This window comes from Pyxicephalus adspersus, chromosome 5, assembly GCF_032062135.1.
Source record: "Pyxicephalus adspersus chromosome 5, UCB_Pads_2.0, whole genome shotgun sequence".
Lineage (NCBI taxonomy): Eukaryota > Metazoa > Chordata > Amphibia > Anura > Pyxicephalidae > Pyxicephalus > Pyxicephalus adspersus.
In genome coordinates, this window is record NC_092862.1 from 137,820,205 (window position 1) to 137,845,839 (window position 25,635).

The following is a 25,635-nucleotide window of genomic DNA, read 5'->3' on the forward strand; positions in this document are numbered from 1 at the left end:
ATGATATAATTTCTGGCGAATATTCGCGATTGCTCACTAATTCGTCACCAGAAATGATTGTTTTCTGCGTTCCTATCCAGGAACATACCGGTGTACGTGGTCAGTACCAAAACTCAGGACATAACCAAGGACTGCAAATTCCAAAAAAACAAAGGCAGGAACTTCCCTGCCACTTAGAGCCTGCATACAACTAATCAGAGTTTGTTAAGAATCCAGGAAAGGGTCTGTCCTTCTAAATGAGAGCCACTTGTCACAATGATGGGACTACCACTCCTAGCATGCACCACAGGGCATGCTGAAACTTCTAGTTCCACCCTGTGATGATGACAGAAGCAGTACAAACCCAGGACTGTGTGTTGGAGGGGCAGGCAGGTAATTAGGGCTGTGGCTGCAGTGACAGTGGCTTTGGTCAGCGCGCACTGGCGCATTGGAGCGCTCCTGGATGGGATCAGATTAGCTCAGATTATGCAGATGACTTTAAAAAAGCGCTAAGTGCCTATTGTTGGACTGGCTTTGGGAAGGTGGACGGAGAGTTTGTGGCAGAGGAAGCGGCTACTTCAGGGACTTCGGAACAGGGACCCCTGAAACACAAGTAAGTTGTATGTGTCAGCAGACGTCCCTTAGCGCCTTCTCTGCGCCTTCCCTGCGCCATGACCGAGAGAAAGACCTCATCGACATATATTGTCCCCTTTTTCCCCCACCAGAAAATGCCGGTCATCAATATAGACGATTTGACGGAAAAAGATAAAGCAAAAATGGAAGTAGAGCAGCTGAAGAAGGAGGTGAAGCTGGAGAGGCAGCTGGTGAGTGCAAACTTTGTGCCTGGAATTCTGCAAACTTCGGCAAAACTTTTTTTACTTTATTATAATGTGTGTTTAGTTTCTCTTTCTATGCAAAATTAGGGAACGCTTTCATGGGTATTTATTTATTTTTAGTGATTAGTTTACAATATTTATTTTTTGTGTGTCTTCATTCTGTGCACAGTAAAGGAAAACTTTCATTTTATAATATTTATCTCTTTTTCTGTGTGAAGTTTGCAATATTCATTTTTTCCCATGCAAAATGAAAAAACAAATGCAGTGAGCAACCTTAGAAATGCATACACGCTTTTCTTTTTTCTTTTTTTCATTTTTCTGTGTTTGTTTCCTGTGCAGAGTTTGCACTTTTCGTGTCTTTTTTCATGTTTTCTTTTTCTTTTTTTTCAAGTTTGACCTATAATTTAGTTTTTTGTCTTGCACATTTTGCAAAGGTTAACCTTTTTTTCTGTGGACCATTTACATGAAACGTTTTCTGCAAACTTTGCTCCATTTTGTCTTCCAACCTTTTTACAGTATATTGCAATGGTTCTGATTTCCATCCTGGGATATTGATTTATAATTGGATGTCCTGGATACCTCTGCATCTGAAGGGGCGCATAGGAAGACCCCTTTAGCTTGACCATTACATGGGGATCACAGTTAACTATGATATTCAGATAAATGATGATCATGAACAGAAAATGTAAAATCGCATGTGTGCTACAGTCTGTCACTAAATGGGGTCACACATGCATCGATGTGATCATACAATTGATCATTTACTGTGACAAAAATGACCACAAAAAAATTGTACACCAAGGATCCTCCATTTGATCAATTTATTAGGGTTAGTTAGAAATAGGTACACTTATTGCCATTTTTCTAGCACATGCCAGGTTTAAGTTTCATTGGTTGACTTTAACCATTAATTAATATTATTAAATAGGATTTATATAGCACCAACATATTTCACAGCGCTGTACATTAAATAGGGGTTGCAAATGACAGACAGATACAGTGACACAGGAGGAGAGGACCCTGCCGGAAGAGCTTACAATCTAGAACAGGGGTGCCCAACAGGTGGATTGCAATCTACCGGTAGATCGCAAAGGCAACACGAGTAGATCGCACAGCCCTGCCTTTCAAAATAAACTCTACTGTGCACAGGAATTATTAAGTCCAAGTTTTTATTGATGGTAGATCATTTTGACTTGGTCATTTTAAACGTAGCTTGCAAGCCAACAAAGTGTAGACACGCGTGACCTAGAAGGTGGGGAAGTAACACACATTCCAGTCCATAATACCATAACATGTCCAGTGGCGATATTTGATTGACTGTATATCAGGTGGATGGCTGTCTACCCACACGCCATAACGGACTTGCCCAAATCTTAATGCCAGTCCAATTTTGCGCCTTAAAAGCTAAAAACATTCCCTAACACTAAATTTGCAATCCCCTCCAATGTCTGTGTGATCTAAGCCCTACAGGTAGGCTTGGATTATTATTATTATTTAGATTATTAAATGGATTTTCTAGTTTTAAAGCAGTAACAGTAGCAGTTTTTGGCTCAGCTCTGAGACAATGAACCTGAATGGTTTATAGGAGGGTGGAGGGCTGGGTCAGATATCCAGATTCAAAGATTTTGAATATTTTAGATATTTTTGGACTGTTGGATTATAAAACCAATAAGGAATCAATATATTTTTTTTTTTTCATGTTTCCATTAGGAATGTTACCAGTTGCACGTCTTAGGTGGTTCTGAGTGCCAATTTCCCTGGCTTGCTGAAGGGTTTGCATCTCAGTTTATATTGTCTGTGCACAGGTGCTAGATTTTTATAGCCTCGTGCTTTGTGATCGTGTTGGGTGAAAATCTAGTGCAGCTGCTTCCCAATAAAGTTTAGAGATCCGCCATGCTAAATCAGCAACTGACCAACAGAAACAACTGCTATTGTTTTCTAATGGGGGGGGGGGAGAAGTGGGTTGCCTTCCATTCTGCACACAACAGACAGGCAGCTGAGCTTGTCACTGTTGTTATCCAAAATGATCAATAATATTAATTCTGTGCCACAAGGATTGAGTGTCTGTATAAGATTTATATTTGGAGCGTCATGCAAAGCTTTGAATCTGTTCCAATGTTCCGTACTGTTCAAAGCATATTAGCAGCCGCTCCTATGCACTAATGCATGTGGCTCAGTACAATCATGGCTTCCAAGGGAGCTCAAAAGAAATCAGGATTGGCACACAGTCCCTTTACCTGTGTATAGAAGGTCTGAGAATCATCTTCACCCAGAAAAAAAGGGCTTAGACATACAGTAATTTATTAATCCAATAGGACCATGCCATGTCTGTCTGCATCTGGAATACAACATGGGTGCACGGAGGCTCAGAGGTTTGCAGCGAATTTCAGCCAGGGCATTATCTGCATGGATTTTCTTTGGGTACTCCGGTTTTCTCTCACATTCCAAAAACATGCAGTTTGGTTAATTGGCTTCCCCCCAAATTGGCCCTGTACTGTGTTAATGACATATGACTATGGTAGTAACATTAGATTGTGAGCCCCAATGAAGGACAGCAAGTGAAAAGACTGGGATTTGAAGTGCTGCAAAATATGTCAGGACTATATAAACACTGGATAATAATATTATTATAAAAAATGTCTGGTGCCAAGTGTAATCATTTGCTGCAGCATTGCCAAAACACCTGACTCCATACAGTGTTCATGCAGCGTTCTGCAATTATTAGGAATATTTATATCCTAATTTTTATTTTTGTATAGGGTAAGTTAAAACCTCTTCTACTTTTATTTCTTCAGCTATCGTTGTTCCTTTGGTTCAGATTTGAGATGCGAGTGCAGAGATCTCTCCAAAGTGAGGCAAATCATCTCTAAAGCTCACATTACATGTTACAATATTACTGGCCTTTAGATTTACCAACAATTATTAAGTGCAAGAGATTGGATACAGATTGATTGGAAAGTTTGAGGAGGTCCTATTACAGGTTTGGTAAATTGTACAAAGATTGAGCAATCAGATTAAAAAGTGAATGATGTTCCTTAGATTGAATAAGGCTACGTACACCCGTGCAATGGTTCTTGTCCGATGCATTGTGCATTCATTGGAAAGGATCATGAAAACAAACTCACAGCATATATGTATATTCTGTTTCCATAAACAGAATTATATTGTCTATATCATTCTTATGCTGCGTTGAATTCATTTTGCATGCTGAGCAAGTAACAGGTGGCAAATAATGTGCTGCTTAATTCAATTTTATGGTGTTCAGAGGAAATAGGTTAAACTCAGTGACGCTTAGCTCAGTGCTATTGCTGTGGTATGGAGCTGAGATTAAGAAATGCATACCTCCAATCCTATTACCATAAACCCTTCAGCCTTATCCTATAGGAAGCATGTGTTGTCACAGTTTAAACCAGGTCATGTAAGAAAGGGTGATACAAATGTATAATTTATATAAATTAATTTGTTATACAATACGTGGTGTGCACTGCAAAATACATAAACCATAACACCTAGATCCATTGTACAAAAAGTTACAACAATACAGCTTTATGAAAATAGATTTTAAAGCTTCACCTCCAGCCTTCTCTTCAAGCTTCCACAGTTGTACCGGCCCCTGGGCTGAAATCGCCTCAGATTTCACTGCACACTGTGAGCTTCTCTCAATGGGCCTGATTTATTAAAGCTCTGCAAGGCTGGAGAGGATACACTTTCATCAGTTAACCTGAGTAATCCAGCAAATCTGGAATGGATCTGGTCCCAGAATGAAAACATTTGCTAACAAACAGCATATTAATATTAGGAAAACCATTCCAGGTTTGTTGGATCACCCAGGTTCATTGATGAAAATGTATCCTCTCCAGCCTTGGAGAGCTTTATATAATCAGGCGCAATGTGTATTGGAAGCTGCAGCTAATCCTATGAAGCCCGTCTTATTTCCTGGCTGCTGGTCTTCTAAAATTTCTATAATAAAATTATATAATGCAATGAAAAATAGAAAAGATTTATTAAAAAATGTATTTGAATTGTGAGAAAAAGGAACCAAAATTTATGCAAATGAAACTTCTGCTTTAAAGTTTCTATTTAGTTGTTATTTTTTTGTTCTAGTGTTTTGTTCTAGTTTTGCTAGGACCATTTCTTGCCATTATTTAATGTACAGCGCTGCGTAATATGTTGGCGCTATATAAATCCTGTTTAATAATAATAATAATAATAATAATTTTGGTTGCAGAGAGCTCAGTGACATTATGACTCATATAGTAAGTAAATTAAAGTCCCATACAGAGCATTGTCACTGGAAACGAACTTTCATGATCGTGTGAGTGTTTCAGTGACTTTACAACCGCATGAAGTCATTTTTGGCAACACGTAATTTTTTTAAAAAAAGCTTACATTTTATCATTCAGAAGCTGTCAATCTGTTAGGTCAATGGAGTATTGGCCAGCACTGGCTAGGTTGATGGGTTGATGGCTGGCTATGGGCACAGTGCAGAGCAATATATAGAACTGCACCCGAAGAATAAGGTAGGACATTCTCCAAGGGGCAGATCTCTCAATGATGCAAACTACAGTTTGTATACATGGACTGTAAGCAACCTGAAGCATCTCCAACCAATGAAAATGCTCATAAAGTAGTCAGCATTTTCAATGGTTAATAGTGTTGGTAGTCCCATCCCCTGAGGACCACCAACCATTGCCAATACAAAGTACTTACCACCTTTCTTTTTTGCCAAAGGGGTTACAGCAAATTGGCACCCATAGTAGCAGTAGAGTAGACAATTGTTTAATTCTTTTAGAATTTCAAATTTTGTTTTATATAAAAGAGGATATGTACACTAAAAAAGGAAAAGAAAAGTATTACAAGTAGTCCCCGGGTTAAATATGAAATAGGGACTGTAGGTTTGTTCTTAAGTTGAATTTGTATGTAAGTTGGAGCAGGTACATTATTTTAGTAAATTCATTTAGGACAGATGTTTGTCTCAACATAATATTAGGCAGCGTGGTGTCAGTTACTGTATAAAATCCTCACTGTGAGATAATCACAAACAAAGCAAAATAAACAAAAAAAACTTTATGTAGCCTAGACATTCATTAACTTCTGGAGCAAGCTGTGCTTTGATTTTCAAAAAGAAACAACTGTAGAGTTTGTCTTGGTCAATAAAGAGTTACAAGAGGCTGCAGATCAGCTTACCCCCCTAAGATCACCCAGAACCTCAGCTGTGTTTAGCATAAGATTTTTTCTGCAAGTCATGTAAACCCCCCCCCCCCCCCCCCCTATCAAGCCTCTGTCCTGCACACAAATGAGCCGGGAAGCCCCATTTGTATCTAGGAGTTGTCTGTATGTGGGATGTCCTTAACACAGGGACTACCTGTAAATGCATAAATTAATAAATAATGTTGAACTATTACAAGAGATTGCAGAACTTTATTGACTGGGGTATCTAATTTGAATACTTCTAACCATCAAATTATTTCTACATTTAGGTCTCCAAAATGTGCGAAGAAATCAAGACCTACATTGAGGGAAACTCCGGCGAGGACCCTCTGGTAAAGGGCATTCCAGAAGACAAGAACCCATTCAAGGAGAAAGGAGGATGTGTCATTGCCTAATTTGCCCCCCTATAGGACTGTTTTCTTTAGTCGCGCAATGATGTAGATAACTCTTTGGCTATTCTGGCTCATTTATATAACCCGATGCTGTACCGCGAGGAAATTCACGGATGTCCTTAGGGTTTGCACTCCGCTCACCTATACTCTGAGGTCCAGTGATCGGCCTGGGCACCAAACTCAGACCAGAGAATGTAACTGATTTTATCTCCACTTTAGGTTTAACATGTTGCTTTATGGGTTGTATTAGTTTGTTTTAATAAAATATGTCTGTAAATGTAACCCATTACCTTTATTTTAGTGTTTGCACTAAATCGCAGTTGTCTGCTGTGTGATTTATTAGCCAAATGGTGGGAAGTCATCAGGAGCTCCCAACCACCCCTGTGTCTCCTTCTTAGAGCCAGAAACTGCACCATTCTTGACATGAAAACAGCCTGAACAAGTCTATAATCCCTGATGCTTTTTATTATTATACAGTGTTTTATATAGCACCAACATGTTACACAGTGCTGTACAAAGACCCTAGTCATGTCACTAGCTGTCCCTCAAAGGAGCTCACAATCTAATGTCCCTACCATAGTCATATGTCATTAATACAGTCTAAGATGAATTTATGGGGGGAAGCCAATTAACCTGACTACATGTTTTTTTGGAATGTGGGAGGAAACCAGAGTACCCAGAGGAAAACCACACAAACTCCATGCAGATAGCGTCCTGGCTGGGATTCGACCCTGGGACCTAGCACTGCAATGGCCACAGTGCTAACCACTGAGCCACCATGTTGCCCATGCTTGCACTGTATATCACCCCTCTTACTGCTTCTTTTATTACCAAGCACATTTATAAAAAGGATAGTTTGAAACTGATTGGTGGCAGTAAGAAACATTTTTCCAGTAGACTTTCCATATTTTAGGAAGGATTTTTAGCACCACAGTCATGCTCAAGGATCCCAGAAAAGGTAGTGAAGCAAATCTGTGAACTATAACTAATTCTAAAGTTGCCCAAGATGATTAGTTGTGAACAGTGAAAATCTGACATGTACACAGTGGACCACTAATGTCATTCATCAATCCGGCATGGTGTATTGGTAAAGGACCATTTGGCAACAACCGCTGTCCAATCCTATGAAGCAGAGCACAGTGGGTGCCACTAGCACACCTTGCCCCTTCATTTGTTCTTTTGTACCTGTAAACGATCACAAAAGATCATTTCTAGTGACAAGCCTATGAAGTCTATTGGTTATCTGTATGAGGCCTAAAAGTGGACCTTTCAATAAATTTCTAGTCTGCATTACTGATACAATATACAGCAACAGCACAACTGTTTAAATAAGATGTTATTCTTATAAACACTCCTGGAGCTCCAGTCAAGCATTAAGAACATGTCTGCTGCTAAGTCCTATTTCAGTTTTATGTTCTTCTTTCTTCCTGGGAGTTGCCTGTACCCCCTAGGCTTGATTTATGCTTCCCTGGTCTCTAGTTGTTGCTAAATGTGTTTCTTTCCTGAATTGCAAGAAATTGGTTGCAGACTTGAATAAAGTCACCTCTGGAGTTTGCAAATAAAGGCATAACTCAGATATCAGGGTTTCTAAACCTTTTTAACATCAGGGACCCCTAAAAAAACTGTCAGGTCCTCAGCAAACCCCTTCTTTAATTAGTCCTATTACTATATCCACAGATCACAGTACAGAAAAAATGCCTCCTACATTGCTGGCCATTGGGAAGAATGTCACCTTTACAGATAGCCAAAAAGATCATTGGGGTCACCCAAACTGACCTAAGAGACACAAATTGCTCATTGCTCAAGGAACCCCTAGTAAGCCCTGGAGGAACCTTGGTTGGGAAACACTGCTCGATACATTATTAAGGTGTTGTATTAATTAATATTTCCAATTTCAGACTTATGTGGGAGAGGCCCTGTACAGTTCTGTGTGATCCCTGAGTTTATTGGTTTGTCTAGATGTAACCAAATTCACCAACCATCCTCTAAAATTGTTCAAAATTCACTACGTATGGCCTACAGTTGACCTCAAGTTTGACCTGATTCAACTGCTTTTGGACAGATGGATAAGAGTTTAAAGGTAAAATTTGCATTAGCTGGGCTGCAAATACAGCAGATATTTCTGAAACCTGGAAATCAGTTAGGGACCTGGTACTGGTGGCAGAGTTAAATCTCAAATGTGCCTAATAAATGTGATGAATTTTTGGTTATGGAATAGTGGTCATTTAACAAAAAGCTTTTGGAGGCTTAGCAATATTTTTGCATTGTTTGTAAACTAAATCTAAAGGTACATTCACATCATTAGCAGTAAAGTAAATGTTATCGGGCTTTATTAGAGTGCCCATGCAGTGTGGCAATTAAAAAATGCACCAACTGGTCCTATGAAATGTGCATTAAGCAGCCCATTCAATTGAACAGGTGCATGTGTTTAACACAGTGGACTGGGCTGGTGTAAATGGGCCCTATTCGGGGTCCAAATGGGGAACTTGCAGCCCACCAGATGTAGTGACATAGCTTTACAGGCATTGTGGTATTTTTTGCAAGGTAGCAGGAGCCAATGGCCTACAGAGAGCCCCAAAATTTTGAAATATGACCAGGAGAGAGGTTTTTTTTCCGTCCTCTGTGCCAGTCCAATGTTGACCCTAATAGTTTTGAATAAGACCTTATATAAAGACATTTATGGGCTCCCAATCTTAGCCTGGCTTTTATCAGGTCTGTTCTGGAGATACCTTGGACCTATCGTGGGGTCCTTGCACAATTACTATAATGTGATTGATAATATAAATAAGCAGCAGCTGTTGTGGACTATACACAGCACAGAGATTGCATAGAATGCATGCTTCCAACTCTTCTGTGTGACTGAGATTGAAAGTAAAGAGTTGGTCAGCAAAATTATTGACCTTCACCCTGCAGTCTGCTGCTTCAGGTTTCTCTTTCCCATGATGGAATGTGAATATAATCTGTGGAAGAAAACTGACTGAAACTTTTACACTTTGACTCATTTTGCTCACACACTGATACTGTATAAACTTGAGGATATTCCCTATATTTCCCAACTCCCTGGGGTGTCACTATGAGCCTCATTAATTTGTTAGCAAATGTTTTCAATCCCGGACCAGATCCATCCCAGGTTTGCTAGATCATCCAGCTTCACTGGTGAAGGTGTTTCCTCTCCAGCCTTGGAGAGCTTAATTAATCAGACCCTATATGTTTTCCTTATGCAGCATCTCCCATTACCTCCTGACTTAATGGACCACCCTGTGATATCATGCTGGATCTTCAGTCTGTCTGTACCATTTCCTGTACCTCATTTAATGTGGTCGGTGTAACAATGTGCCCAATCTGATCCATTTGGGACATTTTGTATTTTGGATACACATGGAAAAGAGAATGGGGATGAGGTTTGAGTTCAATTCCACAATGAGTATGACTCAACCTTCATTCCTTTTATTTCTTTTGTAAACGTCTGAAAAAATTTAACAGGGTATACACTATGTACTCTTTTTTGGGTTCCCATCTGATGTTTCCACCTACTTGGATGGCAAGATACACATTGGTTTCACTTTAAAGGGTTTTCTTTGCACCAGGTTGAGCCAAAATTGCTATTAGTTTTTTTCTACATTGGGTAAATCTTGTCCTGTAGGCTTAATAAAAGTGAGTGTATACCTTTCTAATATATCTAATATACACTGGCCAGTTTTCACTTTTGATCTGATCTCTGATCTGATAGTTTGCCAACTGATCATAAGCAACCAATTTTTTTTGTCCTCAATCGGACATGGAGCGATCAAACCAATATTATCTGAAGGACAGAATAATATATTTGTGTACAGAATTTAGGGACTTCTGGTTACTGTTTGAAAAATCAGACTAGTCAGTTTGGCACAGTTTGGCTGGGCAGATCTGAAAGACGTGAAAACTTCCTTCTTCCTAAAGTTCCTAAAATTCTGAATTTTCCAGCTGCAAAACTTTGATAAAATTCCACCAAAACTCAACTTCTCAAATTAAAACCAGAAGTCTTGGTGGCATAAATTTGCAAACACATGTGCAGCACCATTGGCATTTTAATTGCACCACCAGTGAAAAGCGTGAATCTCCAACTCAGTTCTAAGCTTAGACATATTATTTACACATATAGCATTTCATAAATTCAGAGTTGGCCTCTTTCTTCCCTGAAAATAAAAAAAAATAGTTTCCTCCAAAGCAGGGATGAGTTTGGCTCTTTATCAAGTTTTTATGTCTGTCTGTGTCCCTGTTGAAGATATTAAACCCTCTAGTTGTCCTGATGACCTTTGTCACCCAAACAGAGAGTAACAGGAAATCCAAAGTGTTAGGGATGTTACCAGAACAAGAGATAAGGGGAAATCTTCAATACAGACACTTATTACAGGAATAATTGTCTAAGAGAGGAATTCTCCACGCTTTAGCAGATAGAAAGTTTCTTAAAACTTCCTGAAATGTTTTAAACTTTCCCTACATCATCCAAAACAAAAAAAATGGTATTTTGTGTACACGGCATGGCGTATACCTGCTCTCTTCCTGGCATCAGAAGTTCCATCATGAGTAGCCGCTCAAAACCTGAAGAGGATTGGGGTGAACCCAAAAGAATTGAAATCCACAACGGAGGCTTCAAGGGATGCAGCACTGATAGATACATGGACTTGTCGGTGGCACAAGGTGTTTACAAGGTGTGTGCATATATAAAACTCATTGCACCTTTACAAAACACCAGAACCACCTAATATTTTTTGTATACTGATTAATTGGGGATGATTTACTAAAGAAGTTTGGGCAATTCAAGGCTCTGCAAAGGTTAAAGAGGAACTAAACTGAAAATACCCAGAAACCTCGACCCAGGCACAAGATTGGGTGACATAGGATGGAAAAAAAACTTGCCGATCTCACTGCGTATGAGTGAGATTGGCAATTTTTTCTCTTTGTGTGAAAAGTCTCCTTCTGATCATGCCCAAGATGCTCGGGCATGCGCAGAAGGAGCACCCAAGAGCCTCCCAGGATGCCTGATTTAGGTATCCCGGGAGGCTTTGCCTAGGCAGTCAAGATATAGAGGGTGGTGCTGCACCCATTATTTTTTTTTTGTTAAAGAGAGTTGCACTCTTTAAAACAACAGACTTTTCACTCTACATAAAAGGGTTGACTACCCTTTTATGTAAAGTGAAATTTCTGAGTTTAGGTATGATTTAATTCATGCGATTAATGCAAGGGGGTAAACCCAGGATACTCACCTACCCCAATTTCATCACAGGGCGCCACTATCTTCCTTCATTTTTCTAAATACTATCTTTGCCATCTTTATTGGCTGTGACGGGATGATGTAGGTCTTGCACAGGTGCGCAGGAGTTCATTCTCGGCACATACATGGTAAGACATGATTGCTGGGTTTCTTTGGCAACCGTCAATAAGCTGCACATGTGCTTAGCTTTTTTGCAGGTTCCCCAGCATGATCAGGCAGATAAAGGGGGTTTTTGCAGAAGGGAAAACTGCTGTCTCTCCACCTGCCAGATCATTTATTATTTAAAGTGGGATTTTGGTTTTGCTGTTTAGTGAATGGGGTGAAGAATGTTTTACTGAAGTTTAGTGAATGGGTGAAGCTTTGCTGACTTCAATCGTGTGCAAGTAACAATCTTGCTTATTTTTGCATGATTGGGCAGTCTTTCAATTTTCACCACATTTACTAAGCTCAGTGAATGCCTTGCACCCAACCCAATAGCTGAATCAAGCCAAAATCAAAAAGAATTTTGCAGATATTTCTTGATTTTTGGTGTGAAATTAAAACTCTCAGTTTCATTCAGTTGTTTCAGAGTTCAAATTCTGGGTAATTAAACAGAGAGAACAGAGATTTTTCTAGTATTTTATGCCGAGAAAGAGACATTTTTGTGCCAAATCAAAAAAGTATGGACCACACTGGGACAGGTGATGGGTGCCAGTGGCTGCCACAACTCTGAAACGTTTCTGGTATCTGAAAAGCAGAAACAGAAGAATACAGAAGGGAACGAGGAAATGGAAACATCCAGTGTGATAAGGAAGTGTGGATTCTAACCCTCATCCTTGTTGTCTTTCTCATGCAACATCTGGATGGCAGTGCGGAGGGCGTGCACACCCCATTCTTTGTTTCCTGATGACCTCACTCGCTATAAACTGAGACCTTTGCGGTTTCCTGAAGGTGGAGAAGTGTTTTAACTCCACACAGCTTACATACAAAATAGTGAAGGCATCAGCAGCGGCCAACATCCATTTTGCCAGTGCAAGTTGGATAATAAAAAGCAGCACGCTAGGCAAATGTAAAATACACAAATGCAGCTCTATAATAATAATGGATCATAAATGTGATTTTACAACTACAAGCTGGGTCAGTACCTGAATTTGACTTGTTATTAAAGTTGAACTAATTCACCACTAATACACCACAGACCTATCTGCGTTCTAGCGCTGGGTGCCACCATCTTTCTTCTCTTCTTCCTGCTGCAGATGATTTTTGCCCATCTTGATTGGCTGTGTCGGGTTGGCATAACTCCTGTGCTAAACTTTAGTGCCATATACCCAAAGCAATCAGGCAGGTAAGACACGTAGGGACATCACCTGTCTCTTTCTGCAATAAGGATCTGCCTGTTCATGCAAACTTAAAGTGAAACATAAATTCCACTTTAATGTACACACACCAGATAATTGTATAAACCTGACATATGTACAGCAAATGCCCAATGCCATTTATCAATCCACCATGGTAAATCATTGGAGGTCTGACCAGGAATGATTGCTATGCATGTCAACGGAGGAGAGCACAGCAGTACCCCAAACTTCATCTCCCCACCTTTAACAACTTTTAAAATATGGGGGTCATTATTATAAAAACTAGTGAAAATTGAACATTAGGGTTGATGTTTCAAAAGTAAGTGTGTCTAGAAGCCCGAAATTAAACATACAAATTATGGACCCCCGGGCCACTTACATGGCAAGGAGGTGCGAACCCTAAATTTATACCTACTTGTCACAAAACTAGAAATGTCATACTACACTACCCTGTCCCCTTCCCTACTTTAAACTCCAATTTCTCTTTAACGGGGAGATGTACAAAACAAAAAAGTGGGGGACACCTGTAGATAACACCCCCCAAAATGTAATCATTAGGCCATTGTCAAAACATAAAAAACTCTGCCCATCAAAAAAATCTACCCTGGTACACATGCTAGAGGCTTCTAGCACATGAACCCCAATTTCGCAGGAACGGGCAGGTACAAGTGAACAAAATTAGAGGTGCAAGTGGGGGTCACATGTGGCTAACACCCCTAAAATTCCATCGCTAACACATCGTCAAACATAAAGAACTCTGCCCATTAAAAAAATCTATCCTGTTACACATTGCAGGAGGCTTCTATCACCTGAACTCCAATTTTTCAGGAAAGGGGGTTAATTTTTTGGATGGGCATAGTTCCTTATGTTCTAGTGATGCCATAACAATGACATGTTAGGGGCTGTTAGCCACAGGCATCCCCTACTTGCACCTCCAACTTTGTTCACCTGTACCCCCTTGTTCTGGAGAAATTGAGGTCCAGATGCTAGAGGCCCTCAGCAATGTGTAACAGGGTAGATTGTTTTGATGGGCAGAGTTCTATATATTCTGACGATGCCTTAGCAATGAAATTTTAGGGGGTGTTAGCCACAGGTGTCCCCCACTAGCACCTCTAATTTTGTTCACCTGTATCCCCTGTTCCTGAGAAATTGAGGTTCAGGTGCTAGATGCATCCAGCTATGTATAACAGGGTAGAGTTTTTTGATAGGCAGAGTTCTTTATGTTCTGACGATGGCCTAACAATGAAATCTTTCAGGGATGTTAGCCACAGGAATCCCCCACTAGCACCTCTAATTTTGTTCACCTGTACCCACCGTTCCTGAGACATTGGGGTTCAAAGTAGGGAAGGGGACAGGGTAGTGTAGTATGACATTTCTAGTTTTGTGACAAGGAGGTTTAAATTTGGGGTTTGCACCTCCTTGCTATGTAAGTAGCCTTCGGGGTCCCTAATTTCTATGTTTAATTTCGGGCTTCTAGACACACTTACTTTAAAACAGCAACCTATTTGTTAAATTTTCACTAGTCTTTATAATTATGACCATATTTTGAAAGTTGTTAAAGGTGAAGAAATGATTTGGGGTACTGCTAGCTATACCGGTCCCCTGTGCACTCTGAAAATCTCAGGTCGGTATGACATACTGTTCAGGAGATATGGATAGGTTTGTATTGGGAGAGATGTAAAGCTGCAAAACATGACACGCAGCATTAATAAACAAACACCGCTATGACACGTGCCTAACGATGACGTCATTGTACACGCCCCCTGCTAGATTTATTTGTTAGAACACCGGCTGCAAAGGAGGAAATGTCCTTTAAATTGAACTTTAGGAAAATCTTAGGTTTAATAAACCTTTCGTTTCATCTTTCACAGGAGTCACAGAAGCTAGCAATCATTTTCCAGGCACACTGGACACACACAACAGATCCAGAATTCGTTACCCTGGTAATGACATCATACGTCATGTGACCAGGGGAGGAGCTGTCATTGGCCGGTCACCCGGAAGTAAGGTACTTCAGAAGCTTGCAGCCTTGTGTTTTGGTCACAGTGAGTGTGTGTACAAATTGTTTTCGCTAAATAAAGCTTTCCTGTTATTTTGTCCCCTGCTCCCCCTGCACAGAACTTTATCTCATTATAAAAGAAATGTGATCAGGTTACATTGTGTCCTTGTTGTCACATTGCAGGTCAGAGTCCTGAGGATCTCTGCAGCCATGGCACTGCGGCTGTGTTCTCTGCGCCTGTGGACGGCTTGGCTCCCTGGATCTCCGCACAGGTTCTTCTCGCTTACAGCATCAGCCGGCCAATCCGCTGCCCAGGCTACCAGCTTCCTGTACACCCCGGAGCACCATGCCATCAGGGAGTCTCTGCGAAAGGTAAAGCCACCATTCAGTGTTCATCAGTCCACCCAGAACTGTGCTAGTTAGGGGTGAATGGGGGGACACCGGATGGGTTTTCCGTTTCCAGAGTCCAGTGATAATATTCTTAATATGACTAGGGACCCTTTAAGTAAGCGTTTACCTTGCCTTGGTTTAGTGCAGTGACAGGTTCACTTGATCCCTATTTAATGTACAGCGCTGCATATTACGTTGGCACTATAAAAATCCTGTTTAATAATAATATTCGCAGGCACCACAAGGATTTTATATGTACTTTACCAATGTGATCTGCTGCAAAACACTTCATAAAAAGGTAAAAGGGGACCAGTGACCACCCTACACCCACAGTGCTCTGTGCCTAAGTGGATGGTGGTCACCCTTCCTCCTCCTTTCCCACATTGCTCTGTGCCTAAGGCTTTGTACACACATGCAAGAGTTGTCATTGGAAAGGATCTTTCATGATCCTTTCTAACGACTGCACGATACATGAACGAGTGGTGTACATACAGCACCATTCTGCTCTATGGAGAGGGGAGAACAATGGATCGGCACCCCGCTGTGCTCTCTCCCCCTGCACTTCAATTACGATCGTCCATCGTCCATGGGTCCTCTAGGAAGGTTGTTCGGACGATAGACGACGAGCACTGTACACGCGCTGTTACTAAATGGATGGTGGTCGCCCTTCCCCCACTTATACTGCTCTGTGCCTCTAATGCTTAGTATATAGGCACACAATCTCTTTGCAGACTGTGGCCACCCTACACCCCATGGTGTCTTTAGCAGACAGGGCTGTGTTACACCACACACTACTTTGCATCTTGGCAGACAGAGGCCATCTTAACCGCCCCCCCCCACCACCAGTGTTTTGTTCCTAAATGACCAGTGGCCACCCTATACCCCATATTGCTCCATGCTTAAGTAGACTTTGCCCACTCCACAGTACCTTGTCTTTTAGCAGACAGTGGCCACCCCACCCCTTTCAGTGCTCAATGGCTGAACAGTTAGTGGCCATCCTACACCCGACAGTGCTCCATGCCTAGGCGGACAGTGGCAAAAGCTGACCGTGATCTCACTACCGACCACAGTACTGTTTGCTTTAGCAGGCAGTGGCCACCCTATACCCCATATTGCTCCATACCTAAATGGACGGTGACCACCCAGTTGCCCAGAGTACTCATTGCCCAAGTGGACAGTTCCCACCCTTTACCCCCATAGTGCTCATTGTCTAAGCAGACGATGGCCTATTTATACCCTCAGAGTGTTCAGTGCCTTTGCAGACATTGGTCTCGCTACAGTGTCTAAGTGAACAGAATCTACCTTACTTTCCACAGCTTGATATTCCAAAGTGGGCACTGGCCACTGTACCCCCTACAGTGCTCAGTACCTAAGTGGAGAGAGGCAAACTACACTCCCATAGTGTTCAGTGCTGAAGCAGACAGTGGCCCCCTACGCAAGTATAATGCTCATGATACATCAAGCCTAGCACATGTTACTCTGTATATTATGCATATCAATGTCATTCATTATCTAATGATGTTTGATACAGTGGTGCAGCAACTTGTGGTTAATGCAACACACACTAGGTCCCAAGTTCGAATCTCGGCCAGGACAATATCTGCATGGAGTTTGAAGGTTCTCCCCATGTTTGTGTGGGTGCTTCGATTTACTCCCACATTCCAAGGTTAATTTGCTTCCCCACAAATTTGTTCTTAGACTGTGTTAATGACTATGGTAGGGACATTAGATTGTGAGGCCTTTTGAAGGACAGCTACTGACATGACTTTGGACTTTGTACAGCGCTGTGTAATATGATGGCGCTCCATAAATACTGTGTATTAATAATAATAGAAATACATAAACACATGCACTAAACACACTTGCATTGCAACTCATCACATCATACAGCAATTACACGTGTCTGAAATGTTACTCTGTGGTGGTGCATTAGGCAGCCCATTCAAATGAATAGCCGCCTTCACACAACACATTAACCTAATTTAATGCACTGCAGTAGGTGATACAGCCGAAGATCACAGAGCCAATGAAGTGGTGCCTTCTGTCACTATACACTACTCGTTACTTTGCCTTGGACAGAAAAATTACAGTTTCGCTTTAAGATAAGCTGGGGGAAAATTGATCTTTAGCTTTGCTGACATTTGGTAATAATTAACTTTCTGGGTCAGTAAGGCTCTGTGCACAGTGCAATAATTGTTGTTGGAAAGAATTGACAGATGACTGCACGATGCATGAACGAGCGCCGTACATACAGCACCGTTCTGCTCTATGAAGAGGGGAGCAGCACCCAGCTGTGCTCTCTCCCCTTCACTTTCATTACAATCATTCCTTGTTCATGGATCCACCATGACTATTGTTCGGACAATGGTTGAGCACTGTACTACACACCAGATTCTCGTCCAATATCTGCACTTGTGTATGTAGCCTTAGGGTTAAATTATTTATCCTGGAAATAAAAGCATATCAGCTATTTAGAACATATAGATACCGATAGATTACAATTATAAAAACAAACACCAGAGCATCTTTCTCAATGCTGCTCTGATTTATTGCAAGATCCCCTCCATCTTTATACACATTACTAGCTGATAACCCGGCGTTGCCCGGGTATTTATTTATTGAAATGTTATATAGGAAAAAGAATCAAATAAAGCCATAGTGATATTCTTGTCTACGGTGTTGTTGCATTTTTTGCCTTTGATTGCACTCGGCCAATTGCCTTACGTTTTCTCGAAGGGATTATTACAGGACAGAAACTTATCCAATAAAAAAAAAAAGAGTCCAAAAAAAGTATGTAAAAATATAGGCAAAAGGCACACTGTCACTGAGCCACACACACACACACACACACACACACACACACACACACACACACACACCTACACCTCTGACATATACCACAACGCTGCACAAAGATCAGCGGTGCACTCACATGAGTCTGAGTCATATCTCTAGCAAGTTTAGTTTAAATGTCTAGATGTGTTTCCTAGTGAACACACACACTCACTTCTGACATATACGATGGTGCTGTACAATGAAACACTGAGCTAGACCCATCAGTCTCTGTACAGAGGAGCTAACACTCTAATGTCCCCCCACAGTCACACACTAATATTATACATTTGTATACCTCTGACATATACCACAGCGCTGTACAAAGATCAGCAGTGACATATGTCCCACTAGTTTGGTTGAAATGTCTCCATGCGTTTCCTAGGCATGACATACACACGTTGAAATATAGCTCTGACATATAGCACAGTGGTGTACAAAGATGACAGGTGCACTCACAGGAGTCCCAGTCATATGTAAGGCAAGTTTGGTTGAAATGTCTTCATGCGTTTTCGAGTCATGTTGGAACATACACACACACATACATACATACATACATACATACATACATACATACATCTAAATATAGCTCTGACATATAGCACAGCACTGTACAAAGATGACTGGTTCACTCACATGAGTCTCAGTCATATGTATAGCAAGTTTGTTGAAATGTCTCTATGCGTTTTCGAGTGATGGTGGAACATGCGCACACACACGTACATACATCCAATTTTATATATAGATTGATTATCAATGGGTGGGTCATACACTACCCAATATCCCATGTCATCCAATCAAACATTGCTTGGTGTCTCTACACCTCTTTTGTTCCACGATGACATATTTATCATTACTTTGTAATTTCCCTAAAAAAATAGCTACATGTTTACATAAACTCCCGTGCTAGCTTTGTGTTTGCGTTGCTGTGTACTTTCCCTTCTAAATAAATATGTACGCTTACCCCCGGGTCATGTTTACTCGACTTGTGCTCATTTTAATATTTATTTGTCACAATCAGTTACACCTTAAGCTACGCTTTAATATGACACTTTATCATTTTTCATTATGTTATTGGTTTTTATGATTTATAACGATAAAGATTCCAATTCTATTATTATTTTATTCATTCTCAGGTAATAATACTAAGATTATTATTAATATTATTAATAATCATAATAAACAGGATTTATTTAGCGCTGTACATTAAATAGGGGTTGCAAATGATAGACAAATACAGACAGTGACACAGGAGAAGGAGAGGACCCTGCCCCGAAGAGCTTACAATCTGCATATGTTGATGTCTGAACTCGCATTGCATTGTTGCAATATACAAGCTGCAGTGTGTTGAGTGTCACTTGCTGTTGCAGCTAATCTTGATCAACCCAAGCAGTTTTCAGATCACGATCATCAAGTGGGCCATCCACATAAAGACATGCAGAACGAGGCATGCCAATCCATTAAACATTAGCTGTATCAAGCGTGCAGAAAATACTGAAGAATAGTTATTTGTCTACAGCTTTCTATTTTTAACGCATATTCCTTAGCATGGGTCCTCTTTATTTCCCTATTTGCAGCCCTGCCCACATGCATATCCCTAAATGTACCTGCAATGTAAACTTAAACTAAGTGTAACTATATATAAATCAGGTGCACTAAAAAAAATATGTTCAATATAAAAAAAAATTGTTTAAAGAACAACCACAGCCTAAGTGAAAAAGAACTGTCTGCTGCCAGCAGAGAAGGACCATTGCTCTCTAAAGAGAAACAGTAGTCTCTCTGCAGAGAAACACCATGCCCCCTACTGAGTCAAAGTTAAACCCCTCCAATTAGCACCCGCTGAGGTTATGGTAGGCTTTACTATGTTCTGCTAACATCAGGACTGTCTCATATGCAGTGGTGTTAATGTAAACATATATAGAAAGAGACAGCAGCAGTTCTAAAGTTCTCTGGGAATGTAGGAACATTCTTTCCATTGTGATCACTTTCACTGGCACATCCGGAGCCCCTCTACAAAGGAAATCTCCATCACACACCGATGAAATCTTCCTCTTTCCTTTACATCGCTGTATACAGTCGTGTGCAGAGCTATTCACAGGAAGCCGAGGTGGGGTGCTGAGCTGGTGCATTTATTTCTTTATTTTTCATTCTGATAATTTACCAAGACAGCCAATGCAACGTGACAACCTGCTACACATAGAATAAAGTGAGATAGGCCCCTGTATAATAAAGTTGAATCCCCAACAAAAGGACACCACATGCCTATTATATCAATAGAAACAAACAATCAGGTACTAGAAAGGGAGTGCCCATTCAGGAGGGACTGTGATAAAAGTATACTGTACAACATAAAAGCTGAATTTTATTTCAATATGAATAAAATATTTTTTTTCAAAAACACTTTATCAAACATCATTAGATAATGAATGACATTGATATGCATAACATACAGAGTAACATGTGCTAGGCTTGATGTATCATGAACCAAAACACCTGTGTTGGCAGGGAGGGTATGACACCCACCCTTATATTTCTCAATGCGTTTCGTAGATTAAACTGCTTCTTCAGAAGACTATGAACAACAGTATGCATAAACATTGTGTATTACAGACAGTCTAAGGAACATGGTTTATCAGCACCCTGAATTGTGAGGACAGGTATGTCGCAGATGGAAGAAGACGCAGGTTTCAATACTAGAAAAATGTCCTTGTTTGAGATGTAAACTGCATCAACAAGAGAAGAAAATTAAAAAAAAAAGCGCACACAGACTTATTCATGAAACGAGCAGACATCCTCTTCTACCAGTCAGGGTCCCTGAATATAAAATTCAGCTTTAATATTGTACAATATAATTTCCTCTTATAATATATCACACGTTCAATGTCCCCCCTGGATGGGCACTCTCTTCTAGTGCCGGATTGTTTGTTTCAACCTGCTACACATAATGTGAGAATAAAAAGCAGAAATGAGCAGACCCAAGGATGAGTTACCATTCTCAACACATTTATTGTTCTGTGCTTGCATTGTGAATGCTCTGCGAGGCTGTGTACTGCGGAGCCTGGTCAGTATTGTAAATACAACAATTGATGGAAATTTCTCACCTCTAGTGTCACCGAGCTGAATCATTTCAGGATTCTGCAAATATGTTGATGTGTCTTGTGAACGCACATCAAAGCTTTTATTGTATTTGCAATATGGTGGGGATTTTGCTGCATATGTAAGCATATTTGTATTTATTGCTCTGTTGGTAAAAATGTTGCTTGAGCTTTAGAGTTTTTGTTGGGGGGGGGGGTTTGATCCAGGATATATGTAATTAAAACCAACAACAAAAATATAATTTGTTGCAACTTACCAGTCCTTAGAAGTAGTGACTGCACTAGTTTTCTGTAGTTTTCTAGTTTATTGTAATACACTTCCTGTCCTAGGGTGACAACACCTATCTGTACTGTATCTGGGAGAAGCAGTGTTGTCACCCTAGGTCAGGCAGGGCTGGATTTCCAGCTATGCTGCTTAGACCATTGCCACCTAACCTCCCAGCCAGGGGCTTTGCAAATAGGAGCACCAGCCACATTTGATCCATGGAGTGATCCCCTGCCTGATAATTTTGTTCCGGCAGTTTAGAAAAGAGGGAGCTTTTTTTGCCGAATTTTGATTTAATTGTTGGAAGGATATCACTCACCTGATTGATTAAAACTCTCCAAGGCTGGAGCAGATACACTTTCATCAGTGAACCTGGGTGATCCAGCAAACCTGAACTAGATTCTTAAAATTCATTTGCTATTTGTTAGAAAATGTTTTGAATCCTGGACCAGATCCATTCCATATTTGCTGGATCACCCAGCTTCACTGATGAAAGTGAATCCTCTCCAGCCTTGCAGAGCTTTAGTAAATCAGGCCCAATGAGAGATGTTGGTCCATGATTCACCATGTCAGCATCAACCCAAAATAAAATATTCATTTTTCTGTTTCTGCCGGATGTTACAACTAGTGTTGTTCGAATATCTCACTATTTGATTCGACAGCTATTCGATCGAATAGTGAGAAATTGTTTGGGTGAATTCCAACCTCATTAAAGTTATTAGTGGGAGAATTTGGGTTATTTTTAGGAACTAAAGGGCTGCAATCAGATTGCTCTTGCACCTTTACTAGTTGTATGTGTTCTTGGATAGAGTTTCTCTATCCAAGAACACAGGGCACTAGATGTGATGAATGGGGAAACTTGTCCTCATTCAACCTCTAGTGCCCTGAGGATCGCTTGCATTGATAGCTTTGACCATAAAGTTCCCACGGTGAACTCGGTGGAGTTCCATTAGAATCCCCGGGGCACTACAGGTTAATTAACCTGTAGCACCCCGGGGATCGCACACTCTTCTCAATGAGCTGCAATTATTGATTAGCTCAGTGTGCAATCTCCAGGGCACTACAGATTAGTTAACCTGTAGTGCCCTGAGGATCGCCTGCAGTCACAGCTGTGACTGCAAAGTTGGTCAAGTGACCATGGGAAGTGAACTACAGATGAACTCTCTACATTTATCCGAATTTTTGCTGTCAAATCTCTTTTTTTTTGGGTCAGGTCTATCTGAATTCGAACAGCCATATTCGTGTCAAATATAAGGACAACCCGAATCCGAACACCAACGCTAGTTACAACCTGAAGCTTGAAGACAAAGCAGAAAAGTCTTATTGCAACTTTAATAAGATGAGACAAGAGCGCTCAGAACTTCTAGGAAATGTCAAAGGGAGAAAAAAAACCTGGAAATGTCAATTTAATTACATACTTTAAGTGCTTTCCTCTGATCTCCTATGAAAGATTCCTGAAAGAGTAATGGGGACGGGCAAAATTTGCAATGATTCCATATAAAAATATTTCATAGCTGCTTTCACAGTTGTACAGACTCCTCTCATTGACTGAAATTGCTTACTCTGATCTCAGTGCACACTGTGAACCTCCCATAATGTGCAATGGAAGAATTAGAAATGGATAGAGCCGGCCTTTTTTCCTGCATCATCCAATCCTTTCATTTACAGAAGCTCAACATCACATGTACATTACATTTCCAGATTGATGTCCAACCATCAAGGCATTTCGATATTTGCACAGTTTCTTAGACCAAATCCACTGCTTGCACCGGAGTTTAGGGTTTGGGAAAAATGCTGAGGCAGGGTGCTGAGATGTTTTTAGGAAGCCATATGCAGACCAGCCATTATCAACCTGCATTGCTCTGAGAAGCTCATAGACCAAGTCATGATATCCTTGGGTCAAATATATGTTATGTAATGAAAATGTAAAGGTTTTCTTTGGAAATTTCATTTGCATGTTGATGGGAAGGGAAGGGGGTGAGAAATCAGTCAGCCATTAGAATAGGTAAAAAAAGTTTCTTTGTATACTATATTACAAGTAATCTTCAGGTTATTAAAAAAAATAATAATTATTATTAATATCACAGTATTTATATAGTGCTGACATATTAAGCAGTGCTTTACAAAGTCCATAGGTATGTCACTAACTGTCCTTCAAAGGAGCTCACAATCTAATGCCCCTACCCTAGTCATATGTTAATGTATTTATGTATGTTAATCTTTAATACAGTTTGAAGTTAATTTTGACAGGAAGCCAATTAACCTATCTGCATGTTTTTGGAATGTGGGAGAAATCGGCAGTGCCTGGAGGAAACCCACACAAACATGGGGAGAACCTGCAAACTCCATGCAGATAGTGTCCTGGCTGATATTCGACCCTGGGACCCAGCGCTGCAAAGGCCAAATTGCTAACCACTGAGCCACCGTGCTGCAAAAAAACTCCATATTGACTATGAACATTAAAAGGAATTTAGAAAACGTTCTTTGTTTTTTCTAGCAAGGCCCTAGATAGACCACAGTATCAAACCCCAAATGTTATGCTACAAATAATCATTCCTTATTTGGTGTTTTAAAGAAAAACTAAATCAAAAATTGAACAAAGAAAAATCTAATATCTAAATAGGTTTATCATTGAATACAAACAGTATAGAGAAGCAAAGTGATGAGCAGAATATCTGTTTCATGAGCTGTGCTTGTACACTGCATTATAGCCTGTTACTCTCATCTCTGAACTCAGCCATTGGGACAATTATTCAAATGTCACACTCCAAGCAGGAAGAACAATAAATGCTGGACTACATTTGCCAGTATTCTTGCATTACAGAAATCATGTGTCTGTATGAATAGGCAAGGATGTAGGTGAGGAGCAATTGAAAGATCTCAATATGTTAACAAGCAACTAAAAAGCATGAGAGGTCCTAAGCTAGGTACACACTTCCAATAATTATCCTTAGAACACGAACGATTACGACCGATCAACGAATATGCCCAATTATATTTGAACGATAGTATTGTGCACAATTCTGTACATTCTGTAACGATACGATTGTTCAAATATAATCCACCAATAGTGTACACACGCTAGATTCAATCGTTTGAACGATGCAGGCAGTGACATGTAAAGGAGAAAGTGTATTGCAAAAATATGCACGATCACTGAACGACCGTACACACGATAGCGAACGATCGTCGGCCAATCAGATATGCCGTGACGGTCGTTCATTTCCAACGACAATCCTCGTTCGTTGGCATCGTTAGTCAGTCGATGATCGTCTTTTTTGTGAACGATTTTCGGCCGATCGCTCGTTCATTGTTCATTTCCAAAGATAACTATTGGAAGTGTGTACGCAGCTTTAGAGGTGCACAGCCACCCAATAGGTTTTATGAATTTGTAAAGTTCAGGTGCTAAGGTAATACCTACATTTTACACTAGTTATCCCAATTTCTTTGAGAATTTGCCTTCTTCTGCAATGGAATTATTTGGGTTTTAGACTCCCATCTCCAAGCGAACTGCATCGATTTATAAATAAAACAATTTGCATGCAGAGGTCTTCCAATCTGGTGATAATAAACCCAATACTGATAATATAATCCCTGCACAGGCATTGCACTACTGGCAGAACTCGAGACGTTTAATATTCCGTCTATTAGTCATGATGTTGTCAGTGTGATGGGCAGTTTGATGTTGAAGCACATGGTGGATAGCAATGAGGAGATGTCGGTGCTGCAGGTAATGGGATGTGACTCATTGCACTGCTATAGAAGCTCTGCCTGTGATCCTGCAGGGATTTCCTGTCCCATAGGACCTGCCAGGGAATAGATAACAATAGAGACATACAGCTAGGAATGTGGAGAGAAAAAGACAGGACTTCCAAACATTTAATTGCTCCCTAGAGAAAAATCCTATTATTTTGAAAGTACAGATATACAGATTTTATTTCCTCTTATGAGATATTTGTAGTCACATAGCTATGCTTAGCTGATATACAACAGTAGGAATAGCTGATATACACAACAAGTCAGGAATGTAAGGCACAAATTGTCTCTT

The 25,635-nt window shown here is 40.4% G+C and overlaps 2 protein-coding genes across 2 annotated transcripts in view; both read left to right on the forward strand.

The window, feature by feature from the left end:
• The first annotated feature begins 274 nt into the window (after window positions 1-274).
• On the forward strand, window positions 275-6,700 carry LOC140331666 (guanine nucleotide-binding protein G(T) subunit gamma-T1-like). The gene is made up of 3 exons (XM_072412876.1): window positions 275-592; window positions 705-803; window positions 6,296-6,700. The coding sequence occupies exons 2-3, from the start codon at window positions 708-710 to the stop codon at window positions 6,419-6,421; spliced, it is 222 nt and encodes a 73-aa protein (XP_072268977.1). The 5' UTR covers window positions 275-592; window positions 705-707; the 3' UTR covers window positions 6,422-6,700.
• Window positions 6,701-14,862: 8,162 nt separating this feature from the next.
• The window catches only part of LOC140331668 (probable acyl-CoA dehydrogenase 6), a 61,607-nt gene continuing 50,834 nt past the window's right edge, over window positions 14,863-25,635 (forward strand). The window contains exons 1-2 of the mRNA XM_072412877.1: window positions 14,863-15,014; window positions 15,189-15,377. Coding sequence (XP_072268978.1) covers window positions 15,216-15,377 — 162 coding nt within the window. The 5' untranslated portion in view covers window positions 14,863-15,014; window positions 15,189-15,215. The remainder of the gene's footprint in view (window positions 15,015-15,188; window positions 15,378-25,635) is intronic.

What these genes read in the sequence shown, in the direction of transcription:
- LOC140331666 (XM_072412876.1), top strand. Translation starts at nt 708, where the DNA reads ATGCCGGTCATCAATATAGACGATTTGACGGAAAAAGATAAAGCAAAA. An exon ending in TGAAGCTGGAGAGGCAGCTG is followed by an intron (nt 804 to 6,295) that starts GTGAGTGCAAAC and finishes TTCTACATTTAG; the next exon opens with GTCTCCAAAATGTGCGAAGA.